Here is a 21,423-nt window from a genome sequence, read left to right on the forward strand (position 1 = left end):
AAGACTGATGGAGTGTCAAGGCTGATGGAGTGCCGAGACTGATGGAGTGACAAGGCTGATGGAGTGCCAAGACTGATGGAGTGCCAAGACTGATGAAGTGCTAAGACTATGTCTCAGTGCCTTGTTGTGTGTGTCGTATGTTTTTAACCTAACCTAACCTAACCTAACCTAACCTAACCTAACCTAACCTTACCTAACCTTACCTAACCTAACCTAACCTAACCTAACCTTGTTGTGTGTGTCGTATGTTTTTAACCTAACCTAACCTAACCTAACCTAACCTAACGTAACCTAACCTAACCTAACCTTACCTAACCTAACCTAACCTTACCTAACCTTACCTAACCTAACCTAACCTAACCTAACCTTGTTGTGTGTGTCGTATGTTTTTAACCTAACCTAACCTAACCTTACCTAACCTAACCTAACCTAACCTAACCTAACCTTGTTGTGTGTGTCGTATGTTTTTAACCTAACCTAACCTAACCTTACCTAACCTAACCTAACCTAACCTAACCTAACCTTGTTGTGTGTGTCGTATGTTTTTAACCTAACCTAACCTAACCTAACCTAACCTAACGTAACCTAACCTAACCTAACCTTACCTAACCTTACCTAACCTAACCTAACCTAACCTAACCTTGTTGTGTGTGTCGTATGTTTTTAACCTAACCTAACCTAACCTAACCTAACCTAACCTAACCTAACCTTACCTAACCTAACCTAACCTAACCTTGTTGTGTGTGTTGTATGTTTTTAAAAGATTGAAAATGTCTAGTCAATACCAAGCCCTTTACATGTGACAGAACGTTTTTTTTATCATTATAAACGCTTCCCGTAAATGTGATTATGTTATGTCAACAATCTTGCTGTTTACGTTCTTATTAAAAACATCATCAATATATATATACTGAATATGAACGATTTCTTCGAAGTCTGTGTTAAGATCCTTGAGGAACTGGAGACTCCGAACGTTTTAATATTTGATCGTAAATTAGTCGAGACATCAAAGGAAAAGTCTGATTTCCCTCTTTACGTAAATATCACGAGTTTATTTATTTAATTTTGGACACAAGTTGTCAGCGTAAACAATTTAAATTGACTTTAAGTCTTATTAAGCGCTCTAAGCGCATCCTGCACGCTGAAGGTTATAGGGAGAAGTCAATTTTCCTCTAGTAAGTGTTGATAGGGAAATGCTATTTAAAATTACATTGCTTTTCATAGAAGTTAAAAAACCATATATAATATTCTGATCTTCTCTCCTTCATCAAAAAAGAATATTCAAATGTGGACACTTCCTCCCTACATGTGGACACTTCCCTCCCTACATGTGGACACTTCCCTCCCTACATGTGGACACTTCCCCCCCTACATGTGGACACTTCCCCCCTACATGTGGACACTTCCGCCTACATGTGGACACTTCCCTCCCTACATGTGGACACTTCCCTCCTTACATGTGGACACTTCCCTCCCTACATGTGGACACTTCCCTCCCTACATGTGGACACTTCCCCCCCTACATGTGGACACTTCCGCCTACATGTGGACACTTCCCCCCTACATGTGGACACTTCCCCCTACATGTGGACACTTCCCCCCGACATGTGGACACTTCCCTCCCTACATGTGGACACTTCCCTCCCTACATGTGGACACTTCCCTCCCTACATGTGGACACTTCCCTCCCTACATGTGGACACTTCCCCCCCTACATGTGGACACTTCCGCCTACATGTGGACACTTCCCTCCCTACATGTGGACACTTCCCCCTACATGTGAACACTTCCCTCCCTACATGTGAACACTTCCCTCCCTACATGTGGACACTTCCCTCCCTACATGTGGACACTTCCCTCCCTACATGTGGACACTCCCCCCCTACATGTGGACACTTCCGCCTACATGTGGACACTTCCCTCCCTACATGTGGACACTTCCCTCCCTACATGTGGACACTTCCCTCCCTACATGTGGACACTTCCCTCCCTACATGTGGACACTTCCCCCCCTACATGTGGACACTTCCCCCCTACATGTGGACACTTCCCCCTACATGTGGACACTTCCGCCTACATGTGGACACTTCCCCCCTACATGTGGACACTTCCCCCCTACATGTGGACACTTCCCTCCCTACATGTGGACACTTCCCCCCCTACATGTGGACACTTCCCCCCTACATGTGGACACTTCCCCCTACATGTGGACACTTCCGCCTACATGTGGACACTTCCCTCCCTACATGTGGACACTTCCCCCGCATATATGTGGAGACTTCCGCCTACATGTGGACACTTCCCTCCCTTCATGTGAATACTTCCCCCTACATGTGAACACTTCCCCCCTACATGTGAACACTTCCCCCTACATGTGGACACTTCCCCCTACATGTGAACACTTCCCCCTACAAGTGGACACTCCCCCCTACATGTGGACACTCCCCCCTACATGTGGACACTCCCCCCTACATGTGGACACTTCCCCCCTACATGTGGACACTTCCCCCTACATGTGGACACTTCCCCCTACATGTGGACACTTCCTCCCTACATGTGAACACTTCCCCCCTACATGTGAACACTCCCCCCCACATGTGGACACTTCCCCCCTACATGTGAACACTTCCCCCCCCCTACATGTGGACACTTCCTCCCTACATGTGAACACTTCCCCCCCTACATGTGGACACTTCCCCCTACATGTGGACATTTCCCCCCTACATGTGGACACTTCCCCCTACATGTGGACATTTCCCTCCTACATGTGGACACTTCCCCCCTACATGTGAACACTTCCCCTACATGTGAACACTTCCCCCCTACATGTGAACACTTCCCCCTACATGTGGACACTTCCCCCCTACATGTGGACACTTCCCCCCTACATGTAGACACTTCCCCCATACATGTGGACACTTCCCCCCTACATGTGAACACTTCCCCCTACATGTGGACACTTCCCCCCTACATGTGGACACTTCCCCCCTACATGTGAACACTTCCCCCTACATGTGAACACTTCCCCCTACATGTGGACACTTCCCCCCTACATGTGGACACTCCTCCCTACATGTGGACACTTCCCCCTACATGTGGACACTCCCCCCTACATGTGGACACTTCCCCCCTACATGTGGACACTCCCCCCCCTACATGTGAACACTTCCCTCTACATGTGGACACTTCCCCCCCCCCTACATGTGAACACTTCCCTCTACATGTGGACACTTCCCCCCATACATATGGACACTTCCCCCCATACATGTGGACACTCCCCCCCCTACATTTGAACACTTCCCCCCTACATGTGGACACTCCCCCCCCCCTACATGTGAACACTTCCCCCCTACATGTGAACACTTCCCCCTACATGTGGACACTTCCCCCCCTACATGTGGACACTTCCCCCCTACATGTGGATACTTCCCCCTACATGTGAACACTTCCCCCTACATGTGAACACTCCCCCCCACATGTGGACACTTCCCCCCTACATGTGAACACTTCCCCCCCCCCTACATGTGGACACTTCCTCCCTACATGTGAACACTTCCCCCCTACATGTGGACACTTCCCCCTACATGTGGACATTTCCCCCCTACATGTGGACACTTCCCCCTACATGTGGACACTTCCCCCTACATGTGAACACTTCCCCCCTACATGTGGACACTTCCCCCTACATGTGAACACTTTCCCCTACATGTGGACACTTCCCCCCTACATGTGGACACTTCCCCCTACATGTGAACACTTTCCCCTACATGTGGACACTTCCCCCCTACATGTGAACACTTCCGCCCCTACATGTGGACACTTCCCCCCTACATGTGAACACTTCCGCCTCTACATGTGGACACTTCCCCCTACATGTGAACACTTTCCCCTACATGTGAACACTTCCCCCTACATGTGAACACTTCCCCCTTCATGTGGACACTTCCCCCTACATGTGGACACTTCCCCCCCCCCATACATGTGGACACTTCCCCCTACATGTGGACACTTCCCCTTATATGTGGACACTTCCCCATACATGTGGACACTTCCCCCTTCATGTGGACACTTCCCCCCCCTATACATGTGGACACTTCCCCCTACATGTGGACACTTCCCCTTATATGTGGACACTTCCCCATACATGTGGACACTTCCCCGTTCATGTGGACACTTCCCCCTTCATGTGGACACTTCCCCCCCCCCCTATACATGTGGACACTTCCCCCTACATGTGGAGACTTCCCCTTATATGTGGACACTTCCCCATACATGTGGACACAGTAGTAGGGAGTAAGAGCCACAGACGATATTTTTTTTTGGGGAGAGGACCCCTGTGGACTGTAAGAGCCACAGACGATATTTTTTTTTCAGAAAATATCGTCTGTGGATCTTAGGGGTTTTCAGGCAAATTTGGGGAGTCACAGATTTGGAAGTAAGGAATTCTTATGAGAAAAATAATTTCCGAGATCTTAGAAGTTTGTTAATCATTCTTATGATGAAAATAAGTAGGAAAATCTTAAAGAAAAGTTTTAGAAAAAATCGTGTTTGTGTCACAGCATTTCCAGGTAAACTCTATGGACAACCTTTGCCCGTTTTCAATCACACATTTGTAAAAGGACCATTTTCAGAGAATATTGTCTTAGATGTTTTGTTAAGGAAAACAGACAACTTATCCATAACATTTAGTTTTATATCCATTTACGGCTATTTCGCCTGTAATCTGTGAAAACTTGTCAGAGTCCATTTTATACCCAATTTTCGGCAGAGTCCAGTTTATGCTCAAATTCGCCAGAGTCTACTTTGAGAGCAAAATTAGTCAGAGACAGTATTTAGCTCATATTTCATCAGAGTCCAATTATCAACAGAAATTCACCAGAGTCTACTTTGAGAGCAAAATTAGTCAGAGACAGTATTTTGCTCATATTTCATCAGAGTCCAGTTCTTGATCGAAATTCATCAGAGTCCGCTTTGAGAGCAATATTCATCAGAGACAGTTTTAGCTCATATTTCATCAGAGACCATTTTATACCTAAAAATGAACAGAGTCCACTTTGTGAGCAAATTAGTCAGAGACAGTATTTAGCTCATATTTCATCAGAGTCCAGTTTATGCTCAAATTCGCCAGAGTCTACTTTGAGAGCAATATTCGTCAGAGACAGTTTTAGCTCATATTTCATCAGAGACCATTTTATACCTAAAAATGAACAGAGTCCACTTTGTGAGCAAATTAGTCAGAGTCAGTATTTAGCTCATATTTCGTCAGAGTCTACTTTGTGCCAAAATATTCAGAGTCCAGTTCATGATCGAAATTAATCAGAGTCCAATTAAAGACCCAAATTTGGCAGAGACCACATTTTCGCTACTAGCAGTCCAATCCCCCTGAAATTTTAAACAGTCATATTTCAGACGTAGTAAATGAGATCAAGTCAGTTACAGAGCTCCAGCTCTTGTCCCCCTGTATTTGCATATTTTCTCTATATTCACTGTGTTCTTCGTATTCTCATCCGTGTTCACTCCATGTTCTACAAATGTTCTCAGTCCCATTCAGTTCATATTTTCACAAGTATCTCCATTTTTTTCTGTAATCTTTCTCTTAGTCTCATTATGTTCTCTACAAAGTCTAGTCATATTTCTATGTTTTCATGTTCATCACATGTTCTCTTTACAACTTTTATACTCAATATTCATGCTAACTTCCATATTTTGTGTTCTTTGTCAATATTCATGTTCCTCTACAAGTTCATGGTCCTCACAAGATCACTTCGTTTTTCACCTTCACTTACATGTTTTCTACATTCTTTGTCATATTCTCCATGTTCTTCACAAGTCCATTGTTCATTCTTTGTATTCCCTATTCTCCTTATCATGTTTTCATGTTCTCTGTAAGTTCATATTCCCAGCATGTTCACTGTATTCATCAACTTTTTCTTACATGTTTTCTGTGTTCACCGTATGTTCACTGTGTTCATTCCCTTACTTAACCTCAATTTCTTTTAACCAATTCGTTTCTTCCATTCACTAACTAGTTCTTTGTCAAATAATATTATACTGCATTACAGTTTCCTCAACAATTTTAGTCACCCAGTTTTTATTTGCAAAACTATGTCAAAGTAATTCTCGTAGTCAACTTAATAGTTCTACCAGCCATGTTCTTAAACAGATCTACTCTTTATTCAGTTCCCAAATTTACAAAGACAAACCTTTCTTGTAACTTCTTAACTAAAAATCTTTCGCCAATCAACTAAAACATAGTCACTTTCGTCATTTCTCAACTAAACTTATTATCCAGTCAACTAAAAATAGTCAGAAATAGCCTCGTTCAACACTGTTCTTAACTAAAACAACCTTTCTCTTAGCTAAAAATTGTCAAAGGAAACTTTTTCAGCACTTTCTTAACAGGCGCTATGTTTCATCAAGAAAAATTGCCAAAGGACACTTTCCAAAACTGTTCATAACTAGCTTTTATCCATCGTCAATCAACTAAAAATAATAACTTTCATCATTTCTTAACTAAACATATTCCCCATTCATCAGAAAATAACCGTGTTCATCATGTTTCATTGTCATTTCTTAACTAAAATTATCTGCCAATCATCAGAAAAAGTCATGTTCATCATGTTTTGGCTTTTGCTCAACTAAAAGTATTCATCGGTCAACTAAAAATAGTTACTTCATCATGTTTCCTTGTCATTTCTTAACTGAAATATCACTTCTCTCATCTGAAAATAGTCAGGATTAACCTCATTCAACACCGTTCTTAACTAAAACAGCCTTTCGCTTAGCTAAAAATTGTCAAAGGAATCTTTTCAGCACTGTTCATAACTAACTTTATCCATAGTCAAGTAAGAAAATATAGTCAAAGATATCTATCATCGTCGTTCTTAACTGGCATTATACTTTGTGGAGCACTAAAATAGTCACTGTCATCATGTCTTGTCTTTTTCCATAACTAAAAGTATTCATCGGTCAACTAAAAAATAGTTACTTCATCATGTTTCCTTGTCATTTCTTAACTGAAATATCACTTCTCTCATCTGAAATAGTCATGTATAGCCTCTTTCCAACACTGTTCCTAACTAAAGTAACCTTTCACTTCGCTAGAATAGTCATATTCATCGTTGTTCCTAACTAAAATTATATGTCGTTAAGTAAGAAATATAGTCAAAGACACTCTTCGAGACATCAAAGACTTACTCAAAGACACCAAAGTTACACTCTAAGACTTCCTTCGAGACATCAAAGACTTCCTTAAGACTTCAATGGGACTCTTCGAGATATCAAAAGACACTCTCAAACACTCAAAATTTACTTGCATCCTCAAAGTTATTCTCAGAGGCATAAAAGTCATTCTCAGAGCTATCAAATTATTCTCGATGTCATCAAAAGTATTTTCTCGTTCATCAAAGTTAATCTCAGAGTTAACAAAGGTAATCTCTAACTCACTCTCGTACATCAAAGTTGTTTCAAAGACATCAAAGTTAATCTCAGAGTTATCCAAAGATATTCTCATGTCCACAAAAGTTATTCTGAGCTATCAAAGTTAATCTCAAACATCTCCGTTCATAAAAGTTATTCTCTAAGAGCTATCAAAGTTATTCTCAGTCATCAAAGTTATTCCAAGAGACGTCAAAGTTAATCCAAGACATCATCTTTCATCAAAGATATTCTCTCTAAGCCATCAATGTTCTTCTCTAAGACATAAAAGTTATTCTCTATGTCATCAAAAAGTTATTCTCTGAGCTAACAAAATACTACTCATGTTCTCAAAGACATTCTCCAATTCATCAATGTTGTTTCAAAGACATCAAAGTTAATCTCAGAGTTATCCAAAGACATTCTCAAAGTCATCTAAAGTTATTCTCTAAGACATCAAAGTTATTCTAAGAGTTATCAAAAGTTATTCTCAGTCATGTTATGTTATTCTCTAACTCACTTCCATTCATCAAAGACATTCTCTAAGCCCTCAATGTTCTTCTCTAAGACATAAAAGTTATTCCCAGAGTCATCAAAAAGTTATTCTTCGAAACATAAAATTTGCTCTGTAAGATATCTTCGTTCATCAAACTTATTCTCCGAGATATCTAAAGTTATTCTCAGAACAATCAAAAGTTATTCTAAGACAACAAAAGTTATTCTCAGAGCTACCCAAAGCTATTCTCAGAGTCACCTTCGTTCGTCAGAGAAACTTTCAAAAACATCTTTGTTCAACAAACTTGTTTTCAAAGTCATCAAAAGTTAATCTAAGACATCTGCTTTCATCAAAGTTATTTTCAGAGACATCTAAAGTTATTATGTAAGACATAAAAGTTATTCTCAGAGACATCAAATGTTATTCTCGAAGTCATCAAAGATATTTTCAGAGACATCTAAAGTTAATTTCTATGTTATAAAGTTATTCTCAGAGACATCTAAAGTTAATATTGGTCATCAAAGTTGTTCTCTAAACATCAATGTTGTTCTCCAAGACATCAAAGATGTTCTCAAAATCATAAAAGTTATTCCCAGAGCTATCAAAGTTATTCTCAAAGTCATCAAAGTTATTCAAAGAGCTAACAAAAGTTATTCTCTAAGTAACCTTTCGTTCATCAGAGAAGCTTTCTAAGACATCTTCTTCCATAAAAGTTATTTTCAGAGACATCTAAAGTTATTCTCAGAGTCATCAAAGTGATCTCTAATTCACCTTTGTTCTCCCAAAGTTGTTCTCTAAGACACCTTCGTTCATCAAAGAAACTCTCTCTAAACCATCAATGTTATTCTTTAAGACATCTTCAGTCATAAAATTTCTCTCCAAAATGTAACTAGTTCAGCTTTTCATACCAAACCTGCATTTCTGTTAAAACATATTTTCTTAGTTTCTTTACCCTAAAACTGTTCTCTGAACTACACTGTTCAAACCTACGTAACCTATCCTCTCCACCCAATGTTACTTAGTTAACGTAACGTTCCTAAACCTAACTTTATCTATCCTAACATAACTTACCTTACCTTACCTATGTTACCTTACCTTACCTATCTTACCTAACTTTACCTATCTTACCTATCTTACCTAACTTTACCTATGTTACCTTACCTTACCTAACCTAACCTAACTTCACCTATGTTACCTTACCTTACCTACCTTTCCTAACTTAACCTGCTTAACCTATCTTACCTATCTTACCTAACTTTACCTATCTTACCTAACTTAACTTTCATAACCTAACTTTACCTATCCTAACATAACTTACCTTACCTTCCCTATCTTACCTAACTTTACCTATCCTAACATAACTTACCTTACCTATCATACCTAACTTAACCTAACTTTACCTATCCTAACTTAACTTACCTAACTTATTCTGCTTAACCTAACTTACCTACATTACCTAACTTAACCTGCATAACCTAACTTTACCTATGTTACCTTACTTTACCTATCTTACCTAACTTAACCTGCATAACCTAACTTTACCTATGTTACCTTACCGTACCTTACCTATCTTACCTAACCTAACCTAACTTTACCTATGTTACCTTACCTTACCTTACCTATCTTACCTACCTTACCTTACCTATCTTACCTATCCTTACGTAACCTAACTTGCTTTACCTAACTTAATCTTACATTCCCAAACTGATGTATCCTAACTTATCTAGTCAAACCAGACATGATCTAACTTACATAAGTAATCCTTCTTGTCTTTTGTGTTTCGTCAATCATTGTCTCATATTCATTTACTCATTTCATTAGTTAATTTCTCAAATGGTCACTTATGCATTTCAAGTGCTATTTGTTAGAGATTGGATATTTAAGCATTTCAAAGAATTTTTGTTATATATGGGCATTTACTCATTTCAAGGGATAATTTCTCAAATGGACGTTTTTGCATTTCAAGTGTTATTTGTTTAAGATTGGGTGTTTAACCATTTCAAAGGTTTTTCTTATATATGGGAACTTACTCGTTTCAAGGGCCAATTTCTCAAATGGTCATTTTTGCAGATCAAGGGTTATTTGTTAAAGTTCATCAAGTTGCTCATAAGTTGTATTTAGTAGGTTCTATCTTATGTTCTTATTCCCCAACCCCTTAACCTAACCTCTTGTAATCTTAGTGTATTTAGTAGGTTCTATCTTATGTTCTTATTTCCCAACCCTTTACCCTAACCTTTCAGATGTAGTTTTGTTTCTCCTTTTTGTATATTTTTACCCAAACCCACCATCCCACTTAACCTTCTTTCCTTCTTTACTTTGTTTTCACATATAAGTTCATTCTTTATCATAGTAATAATAAAATTACAATAGTAAAGAATCAGATCTACTAAGACTTGAAATTGAGAAACAAGAGCTCAAGGGAGTGAGAGCATGAAAGAAGAGCAAGGAGTAAGAGAGAGGGGGCGGAAGAAAATGGGACCAAAGAAGAGAGAATGAGAGAGAGTGTGGGCATGGGAGCACTAAGACTTGAATTGAGAAAAAGAAAAACTAAGTGAATGAGAATGAGGGTGTGAGAATGGGAGCAATAAGACTTGAATTTGAGAAACAAGAGAGCATTTGAGCAAATGAGGGAGAGAGAGGGGGAGGAAGAGAGAGAATAAGGGAGAGAGATAGAAAAGGAGGGTTAGAAGGAGTAGGAGAATCAAAGTAAAGAAGGAAAGAAGGTTAAGTGGGATGGTGGGTTTGGGTAAAAATATACAAAAAGGAGAAACAAAACTACATCTGAAAGGTTAGGGTAAAGGGTTGGGAAATAAGAACATAAGATAGAACCTACTAAATACACTAAGATTACAAGAGGTTAGGTTAAGGGGTTGGGGAATAAGAACATAAGATAGAACCTACTAAATACAACTTATGAGCAACTTGATGAACTTTAACAAATAACCCTTGATCTGCAAAAATGACCATTTGAGAAATTGGCCCTTGAAACGAGTAAGTTCCCATATATAAGAAAAACCTTTGAAATGGTTAAACACCCAATCTTAAACAAATAACACTTGAAATGCAAAAACGTCCATTTGAGAAATTATCCCTTGAAATGAGTAAATGCCCATATATAACAAAAATTCTTTGAAATGCTTAAATATCCAATCTCTAACAAATAGCACTTGAAATGCATAAGTGACCATTTGAGAAATTAACTAATGAAATGAGTAAATGAATATGAGACAATGATTGACGAAACACAAAAGACAAGAAGGATTACTTATGTAAGTTAGATCATGTCTGGTTTGACTAGATAAGTTAGGATACATCAGTTTGGGAATGTAAGATTAAGTTAGGTAAAGCAAGTTAGGTTACGTAAGGATAGGTAAGATAGGTAAGGTAAGGTAGGTAAGATAGGTAAGGTAAGGTAAGGTAACATAGGTAAAGTTAGGTTAGGTTAGGTAAGATAGGTAAGGTACGGTAAGGTAACAAAGGTAAAGTTAGGTTATGCAGGTTAAGTTAGGTAAAGTAAGGTAACATAGGTAAAGTTAGGTTATGCAGGTTAAGTTAGGTAATGTAGGTAAGTTAGGTTAAGCAGAATAAGTTAGGTAAGTTAAGTTAGGATAGGTAAAGTTAGGTTAAGTTAGGTATGATAGGTAAGGTAAGTTATGTTAGGATAGGTAAAGTTAGGTAAGATAGGGAAGGTAAGGTAAGTTATGTTAGGATAGGTAAAGTTAGGTTATGAAAGTTAAGTTAGGTAAGATAGGTAAAGTTAGGTAAGATAGGTAAGATAGGTTAAGCAGGTTAAGTTAGGAAAGGTAGGTAAGGTAAGGTAACATAGGTGAAGTTAGGTTAGGTTAGGTAAGGTAAGGTAACATAGGTAAAGTTAGGTAAGATAGGTAAGATAGGTAAAGTTAGGTAAGATAGGTAAGGTAAGGTAACATAGGTAAGGTAAGGTAAGTTATGTTAGGATAGATAAAGTTAGGTTTAGGAACGTTACGTTAACTAAGTAACATTGGGTGGAGAGGATAGGTTACGTAGGTTTGAACAGTGTAGTTCAGAGAACAGTTTTAGGGTAAAGAAACTAAGAAAATATGTTTTAACAGAAATGCAGGTTTGGTATGAAAAGCTGAACTAGTTACATTTTGGAGAGAAATTTTATGACTGAAGATGTCTTAAAGAATAACATTGATGGTTTAGAGAGAGTTTCTTTGATGAACGAAGGTGTCTTAGAGAACAACTTTGGGAGAACAAAGGTGAATTAGAGATCACTTTGATGACTCTGAGAATAACTTTAGATGTCTCTGAAAATAACTTTTATGGAAGAAGATGTCTTAGAAAGCTTCTCTGATGAACGAAAGGTTACTTAGAGAATAACTTTTGTTAGCTCTTTGAATAACTTTGATGACTTTGAGAATAACTTTGATAGCTCTGGGAATAACTTTTATGATTTTGAGAACATCTTTGATGTCTTGGAGAACAACATTGATGTTTAGAGAACAACTTTGATGACCAATATTAACTTTAGATGTCTCTGAGAATAACTTTATAACATAGAAATTAACTTTAGATGTCTCTGAAAATATCTTTGATGACTTCGAGAATAACATTTGATGTCTCTGAGAATAACTTTTATGTCTTACATAATAACTTTAGATGTCTCTGAAAATAACTTTGATGAAAGCAGATGTCTTAGATTAACTTTTGATGACTTTGAAAACAAGTTTGTTGAACAAAGATGTTTTTGAAAGTTTCTCTGACGAACGAAGGTGACTCTGAGAATAGCTTTGGGTAGCTCTGAGAATAACTTTTGTTGTCTTAGAATAACTTTTGATTGTTCTGAGAATAACTTTAGATATCTCGGAGAATAAGTTTGATGAACGAAGATATCTTACAGAGCAAATTTTATGTTTCGAAGAATAACTTTTTGATGACTCTGGGAATAACTTTTATGTCTTAGAGAAGAACATTGAGGGCTTAGAGAATGTCTTTGATGAATGGAAGTGAGTTAGAGAATAACATAACATGACTGAGAATAACTTTTGATAACTCTTAGAATAACTTTGATGTCTTAGAGAATAACTTTAGATGACTTTGAGAATGTCTTTGGATAACTCTGAGATTAACTTTGATGTCTTTGAAACAACATTGATGAATTGGAGAATGTCTTTGAGAACATGAGTAGTATTTTGTTAGCTCAGAGAATAACTTTTTGATGACATAGAGAATAACTTTTATGTCTTAGAGAAGAACATTGATGGCTTAGAGAGAATATCTTTGATGAAAGATGATGTCTTGGATTAACTTTGACGTCTCTTGGAATAACTTTGATGACTGAGAATAACTTTGATAGCTCTTAGAGAATAACTTTTATGAACGGAGATGTTTGAGATTAACTTTGATAGCTCAGAATAACTTTTGTGGACATGAGAATATCTTTGGATAACTCTGAGATTAACTTTGATGTCTTTGAAACAACTTTGATGTACGAGAGTGAGTTAGAGATTACCTTTGTTAACTCTGAGATTAACTTTGATGAACGAGAAAATACTTTTGATGACATCGAGAATAATTTGATAGCTCTGAGAATGACTTTTATGCCTCTGAGAATAACTTTGAGGATGCAAGTAAATTTTGAGTGTTTGAGAGTGTCTTTTGATATCTCGAAGAGTCCCATTGAAGTCTTAAGGAAGTCTTTGATGTCTCGAAGGAAGTCTTAGAGTGTAACTTTGGTGTCTTTGAGTAAGTCTTTGATGTCTCGAAGAGTGTCTTTGACTATATTTCTTACTTAACGACATATAATTTTAGTTAGGAACAACGATGAATATGACTATTCTAGCGAAGTGAAAGGTTACTTTAGTTAGGAACAGTGTTGGAAAGAGGCTATACATGACTATTTCAGATGAGAGAAGTGATATTTCAGTTAAGAAATGACAAGGAAACATGATGAAGTAACTATTTTTTAGTTGACCGATGAATACTTTTAGTTATGGAAAAAGACAAGACATGATGACAGTGACTATTTTAGTGCTCCACAAAGTATAATGCCAGTTAAGAACGACGATGATAGATATCTTTGACTATATTTTCTTACTTGACTATGGATAAAGTTAGTTATGAACAGTGCTGAAAAGATTCCTTTGACAATTTTTAGCTAAGCGAAAGGCTGTTTTAGTTAAGAACGGTGTTGAATGAGGTTAATCCTGACTATTTTCAGATGAGAGAAGTGATATTTCAGTTAAGAAATGACAAGGAAACATGATGAAGTAACTATTTTTAGTTGACCGATGAATACTTTTAGTTGAGCAAAAGCCAAAACATGATGAACATGACTTTTTCTGATGATTGGCAGATAATTTTAGTTAAGAAATGACAATGAAACATGATGAACACGGTTATTTTCTGATGAATGGGGAATATGTTTAGTTAAGAAATGATGAAAGTTATTATTTTTAGTTGATTGACGATGGATAAAAGCTAGTTATGAACAGTTTTGGAAAGTGTCCTTTGGCAATTTTTCTTGATGAAACATAGCGCCTGTTAAGAAAGTGCTGAAAAAGTTTCCTTTGACAATTTTTAGCTAAGAGAAAGGTTGTTTTAGTTAAGAACAGTGTTGAACGAGGCTATTTCTGACTATTTTTAGTTGACTGGATAATAAGTTTAGTTGAGAAATGACGAAAGTGACTATGTTTTAGTTGATTGGCGAAAGATTTTTAGTTAAGAAGTTACAAGAAAGGTTTGTCTTTGTAAATTTGGGAACTGAATAAAGAGTAGATCTGTTTAAGAACATGGCTGGTAGAACTATTAAGTTGACTACGAGAATTACTTTGACATAGTTTTGCAAATAAAAACTGGGTGACTAAAATTGTTGAGGAAACTGTAATGCAGTATAATATTATTTGACAAAGAACTAGTTAGTGAATGGAAGAAACGAATTGGTTAAAAGAAATTGAGGTTAAGTAAGGGAATGAACACAGTGAACATACGGTGAACACAGAAAACATGTAAGAAAAAGTTGATGAATACAGTGAACATGCTGGGAATATGAACTTACAGAGAACATGAAAACATGATAAGGAGAATAGGGAATACAAAGAATGAACAATGGACTTGTGAAGAACATGGAGAATATGACAAAGAATGTAGAAAACATGTAAGTGAAGGTGAAAAACGAAGTGATCTTGTGAGGACCATGAACTTGTAGAGGAACATGAATATTGACAAAGAACACAAAATATGGAAGTTAGCATGAATATTGAGTATAAAAGTTGTAAAGAGAACATGTGATGAACATGAAAACATAGAAATATGACTAGACTTTGTAGAGAACATAATGAGACTAAGAGAAAGATTACAGAAAAAAATGGAGATACTTGTGAAAATATGAACTGAATGGGACTGAGAACATTTGTAGAACATGGAGTGAACACGGATGAGAATACGAAGAACACAGTGAATATAGAGAAAATATGCAAATACAGGGGGACAAGAGCTGGAGCTCTGTAACTGACTTGATCTCATTTACTACGTCTGAAATATGACTGTTTAAAATTTCAGGGGGATTGGACTGCTAGTAGCGAAAATGTGGTCTCTGCCAAATTTGGGTCTTTAATTGGACTCTGATTAATTTCGATCATGAACTGGACTCTGAATATTTTGGCACAAAGTAGACTCTGACGAAATATGAGCTAAATACTGACTCTGACTAATTTGCTCACAAAGTGGACTCTGTTCATTTTTAGGTATAAAATGGTCTCTGATGAAATATGAGCTAAAACTGTCTCTGACGAATATTGCTCTCAAAGTAGACTCTGGCGAATTTGAGCATAAACTGGACTCTGATGAAATATGAGCTAAATACTGTCTCTGACTAATTTGCTCACAAAGTGGACTCTGTTCATTTTTAGGTATAAAATGGTCTCTGATGAAATATGAGCTAAAACTGTCTCTGATGAATATTGCTCTCAAAGCGGACTCTGATGAATTTCGATCAAGAACTGGACTCTGATGAAATATGAGCAAAATACTGTCTCTGACTAATTTTGCTCTCAAAGTAGACTCTGGTGAATTTCTGTTGATAATTGGACTCTGATGAAATATGAGCTAAATACTGTCTCTGACTAATTTTGCTCTCAAAGTAGACTCTGGCGAATTTGAGCATAAACTGGACTCTGCCGAAAATTGGGTATAAAATGGACTCTGACAAGTTTTCACAGATTACAGGCGAAATAGCCGTAAATGGATATAAAACTAAATGTTATGGATAAGTTGTCTGTTTTCCTTAACAAAACATCTAAGACAATATTCTCTGAAAATGGTCCTTTTACAAATGTGTGATTGAAAACGGGCAAAGGTTGTCCATAGAGTTTACCTGGAAATGCTGTGACACAAACACGATTTTTTCTAAAACTTTTCTTTAAGATTTTCCTACTTATTTTCATCATAAGAATGATTAACAAACTTCTAAGATCTCGGAAATTATTTTTCTCATAAGAATTCCTTACTTCCAAATCTGTGACTCCCCAAATTTGCCTGAAAACCCCTAAGATCCACAGACGATATTTTCTGAAAAAAAAATATCGTCTGTGGCTCTTACAGTCCACAGGGGTCCTCTCCCCAAAAAAAAATATCGTCTGTGGCTCTTACTCCCTACTACTGGACACTTCCCCCTTCATGTGGACACTTCCCCCCCTATACATGTGGACACTTCCCCCTACATGTGGACACTTCCCCCATACATGTGGACACTTCCCCATACATGTGGACACTTCCCCCTACATGTGGACACTTCCCCCCCCATACATGTGGACACTTCCCCCCCCATACATGTGGACACTTCCCCCTTCATGTGGACACTTCCCCCCCCTATACATGTGGACACTTCCCCCTACATGTGGACACTTCCCCTTATATGTGGACACTTCCCCATACATGTGGACACTTCCCCGTTCATGTGGACACTTCCCCCTTCATGTGGACACTTCCCCCCCCCCTATACATGTGGACACTTCCCCCTACATGTGGAGACTTCCCCTTATATGTGGACACTTCCCCATACATGTGGACACTTCCCCCTTCATGTGGACACTTCCCCCCCTATACATGTGGACACTTCCCCCTACATGTGGACACTTCCCCCATACATGTGGACACTTCCCCATACATGTGGACACTTCCCCCTACATGTGGACACTTCCCCTTATATGTGGACACTTCCCCATACATGTGGACACTTCCCCCTTCATGTGGACACTTCCCCCCCTATACATGTGGACACTTCCCCCTACATGTGGACACTTCCCCCATACATGTGGACACTTCCCCATACATGTGGACACTTCCCCCTACATGTGGACACTTCCCCTTATATGTGGACACTTGCTGATCATTTGCATAAACTATTCAACTTCGCTAAAGTTTCTTATCATATTTTTTCCTTAATATATTTCGTATTTAGTAATGTTTCCTTTTGATAAATTATTGCCTATTTACTCGAACAAAGCTCTTTACTAAATTAGGATATAAATTCTCACTTGTAACTAAAATTATATATAGGATATTTGCAGGTAGTGAAGGCTCTTGACCAACAATTTGAAATTGTTTTTTTTTTAACCCTAATGTATCAACTTCTTCCGGAGCTTGTAGAAAATATTTCGCTCAATCTGATTTTTGTAAATTAAAGTGGCGATTATTACGTCAAATTCTTTTTCATTTTTGTTTTATTTGATAATTTTATAAACTGTAATTGTACAACTGGCCAGCAAAAATTTCGTAGTTTATGACTTTGTTGGTTATTAGTTATTTATATGAATGTAACGCAGATATTTTTATTTTCTGGTGTAATTTTAGTGTCAGGTGTATTTATAAATTCACTAATCCTCCAGCAGCCGCATCTTGTCATGAAAAAATAGTTAATATTAAAACTTTTTTTATTGTGTACATTTTACCAAAAATCTGTTCAGCCTACATTATAATCTTCCTTTAATTTGAAAATCTTGACGGTTGAGAACTAATCTCTTATGCTGCCATCATTTTTGTAAAAACTGTTAATAGACAAACTTTTGAATTCATCTGCGTATTTACATAATATTATAGAGAACTTTACCTTACACCTTTTCATAACGTAGCCTAACTGTCGAATTTACAAAGGTTGTGCATGCTGTATTGGCAGCAGATAAACTTTGGTCCTCAAAAAAGACTTGACAGATTAATTTAAAAGCAGCCAAAATGCTTTATTTCGCCTTTATTAAAATTAAGACCATGTAGAACACTGCCACAGGCTACGGGAAGGACGCCACAGTGTTCATTAGGTTACTACTTTATAGAGATAAGGAGACTACGTGATTATATAATTTGAAGGCCTTTTTAAATGACAATTTCTCTGCCACGGCTGCATCTTGAAATTCAAAAATTTCAGAAACTCCTGAAATCCATAAATTTAAGAAAATCCTTAAATACAATATTTCAGAAACCCCTGAAATTCAAAAAATTTCATGGGTATTCGGGTGACAAAATTTCCGTCTGAGCATTTCAAACAATTTATCAGACTTCTTTCCTTTCATTTCATTTTTACTAATAAATACGAAGAGTTTGACTGGGACATTTACTAATAAATGTCCCAGTCAACGAGACCAATCCCTGGTCTAAATTGTCCCAGTCAACGAGACCAATCCCTGGTCAAAACTGCCGCAGCCAACGAGACCAATCCCTGGTCTAAACTGTCCCAGTCAACGAGACCAATCCCTGGTCAAAACTGTCCCAGTCAACGAGACCAATCCCTGGTCTAATCTGTTTATGACCTCACCTAAGAACATTACCCAACCATCTCGTTAGATCACACCTTGTGTACCTATGTGATCAACCACATCACTTCAGTGTACCTATGTGATCAACCACATCACTTCAGTGTACCTATGTGATCAACCACATCACTTCAGTGTACCTATGTGATCAACCACATCACTTCAGTGTACCTATGTGATCAACCACATTACTTCAGTGTACCTATGTGATCAACCACATCACTTCAGTGTACCTATGTGATCAACCACATTACTTCAGTGTACCTATGTGATCAACCACATCACTTCAGTGTACCTATGTGATCAACCACATCACTTCAGTGTACCTATGTGATCAACCACATCGATTCAGTGTAACAAGTGATGCTCAAACCAGCGCCGTAGAGCCATATCAGTCTACAGTTAGATGTAAACTATCCAACTCTCTTCCTGACGGAGTCCACTATGAGTACTGTGCACGTGCTGAACAGTTAAACGGAGAGAACCAGTTCACACTGTGCACCAGTACTCACCGGAGTCACGGGCCCCAGGCGCACAAGGCCGGTGAGCCAGTTCCCTCTACTGTGGCCTCACTCAATCTTCTCACATGACAGAAATCGATACAGAACGAAAGTGAATCATCACAGAAAAACTAAGCTTAATTACGGATATATACTTCACACTGCCTGATAAAGAACCTCAACTGTTTATTAATAAAGGTATATTCTATATTATGCCTTAATGAACACTCTTTGCTACCTAATGCTTGCCGTCAGTAAGAGCTTCAGCTGCCGAATGGAACAAAGTTTCAAACACTATAAGTCGTTCCTCCGGCAGTGATGGGATAGTTTCCAATCTCATGTATCAGAGTTTTGGTGGCGTGTGATCCTCTGTTTTCAGGCTTCACGAGGGACTGTTAGGCGTTCTCAACGGGAGAGTGGTACTCCTTTCCAACGGGAGAGTGGTACTCCTTCCCAACGGGAGAGTGGTACTCCTTCCCAACGGGAGAGTGGTACTCCTTCCCAACGGGAGAGTGGTACTCCTTCCCAACGGGAGAGTGGTACTTCATCCCAACGGGAGAGTGGTACTCCTTCCCAACGGGAGAGTGGTACTCCTTCCCAACGGGAGAGTGGTACTTCATCCCAACGGGAGAGTGGTACTCCTTCCCAACGGGAGAGTGGTACTTCATCCCAACGGGAGAGTGGTACTCCTTCCCAACGGGAGAGTGGTACTCCTTCCCAACGGGAGAGTGGTACTCCTTCCCAACGGGAGAGTGGTACTCCTTCCCAACGGGAGAGTGGTACTCCTTCCCAACGGGAGAGTGGTACTCCTTCACAACGGGAGAGTGGTACTCCTTCCCAACGGGAGAGTGGTACTCCTTCCCAACGGGAGAGTGGTACTTCATCCCAACGGGAGAGTGGTACTCCTTCCCAACGGGAGAGTGGTACTCCTTCCCAACGGGAGGGAGTACCGTCCCATCATGGCAGCTACTGGCGCAAGCTCTACTCCCTAACAATTCGATTCTTGGTCTGCAAAGATGACCTCTACTGATAACCAAATATGTCCTCTAATGATTACCAAAGAATACCTCTACTGATTACTAAAGATGTCCTTAACTGATTACCAAGTTGTCCTCTTCTGATTACCAAAAATGTCTCACAAACGGTCGGTATACTTACTAAAATTAGATATTATGCTCCCAACTCTGCTCTCCTCTCACTATACTACGCACTAATCTATCCCTATCTTACATCTGATATTTATGCATGGGGCTCAACCATCGCAAACCACCTCAAGTCCATCATCACCCAGCAAAAATCTGCTCTCAGAACTATCACAAACTCCGTCCGTCTTCAGACAACACTCAGCCCCTCCGTTAAAGTCCCTTCACATACTAAACATACACTCACTCCATACATTCTCGTGTGTTAATTACATGTAAACAAATGAAGGACCTGCACGAAACGCTATGCGTGTTAGTGGCTTGACAAGAACGCAAAAACACCTGTGTTAAGTATTCTCCTAAACCCAATGTATCTTGAAGTATATATAAATAAATAATAAAAATGTCCACTGAAGATAACCAAAGATATACTGAGGATTTTAAAAGATGTCAACGACGGATTACTACTGATGTCAAATGGGGGATTACCGAAGATGACGACTATGGATTACTAAATACAACAACTGGGAATTACCGAAGATGTCCAGTGATGAGTACCAAAGGTGTCCAGTGATGAGTACCACAGATGTCCAGTGAAGAGTACCAAACGTGTCCAGTGATGAGCACCAAACGTGTCCAGTGATGAGCACCAAACGTGTCCAGTGATGAGTACCAAACGTGTCCAGTGAAGAGTACCAAACGTGTCCAGTGAAGAGTACCAAACGTGTCCAGTGATGAGCACCAAAGGTGTCCAGTGATGAGTACCAAAGATGTCCAGTGATGAACACCAAAGATGTCCAGTGAAGAGAACCAAAGATATACAGTGATGAGTAACAAAGATGTCCAGTGATGAGTACCAAAGATGTCCAGTGATGAGTATCAAAGATGTCCAGTGATGAGTACCAAAGATGTCCAGTGATGAGTACCAAAGATGTCCAGTGATGAACACCAAAGATGTCCAGTGATGAGCACCAAAGATGCCCAGTGATGAGTACTAAAGATGTCCAGTGATGAGTACCAAAGATCTTCAGTGATGAGTACCAAAGATGTCCAGTGATGAGTACCAAAGATGTCCAGTGATG

At 38.8% G+C, this 21,423-nt stretch overlaps 2 protein-coding genes across 2 annotated transcripts in view; one reads left to right on the plus strand and one right to left on the minus strand.

The window, feature by feature from the left end:
• Nucleotides 1–21,423, minus strand: part of LOC123759722 (alpha-1,6-mannosyl-glycoprotein 2-beta-N-acetylglucosaminyltransferase) — a 318,171-nt gene that overhangs the window by 266,924 nt on the left and 29,824 nt on the right. The gene's annotated exons all lie outside the window — the stretch shown is intronic.
• LOC138360440 (putative uncharacterized protein DDB_G0290521) lies at nt 917–20,229 on the plus strand. Its single transcript, XM_069320259.1, has 2 exons — nt 917–1,036; nt 19,579–20,229. Exons 1-2 carry the CDS (start codon nt 917–919, stop codon nt 20,227–20,229), a joined length of 771 nt encoding a protein of 256 aa, XP_069176360.1.

The sequence above is a fragment of the Procambarus clarkii genome, chromosome 8 (assembly GCF_040958095.1).
Source record: "Procambarus clarkii isolate CNS0578487 chromosome 8, FALCON_Pclarkii_2.0, whole genome shotgun sequence".
Classification (NCBI taxonomy): domain Eukaryota; kingdom Metazoa; phylum Arthropoda; class Malacostraca; order Decapoda; family Cambaridae; genus Procambarus; species Procambarus clarkii.

Excerpts from the sequence above, each read along its gene's own strand:
- LOC138360440 (XM_069320259.1), top strand. The coding sequence starts at position 917 with ATGAACGATTTCTTCGAAGTCTGTGTTAAGATCCTTGAGGAACTGGAG. Across the intron at positions 1,037-19,578 it reads AGTCTGATTTCCCTCTTTAC|GCTTCACGAGGGACTGTTAG; the intron begins GTAAATATCACG and ends CTCTGTTTTCAG.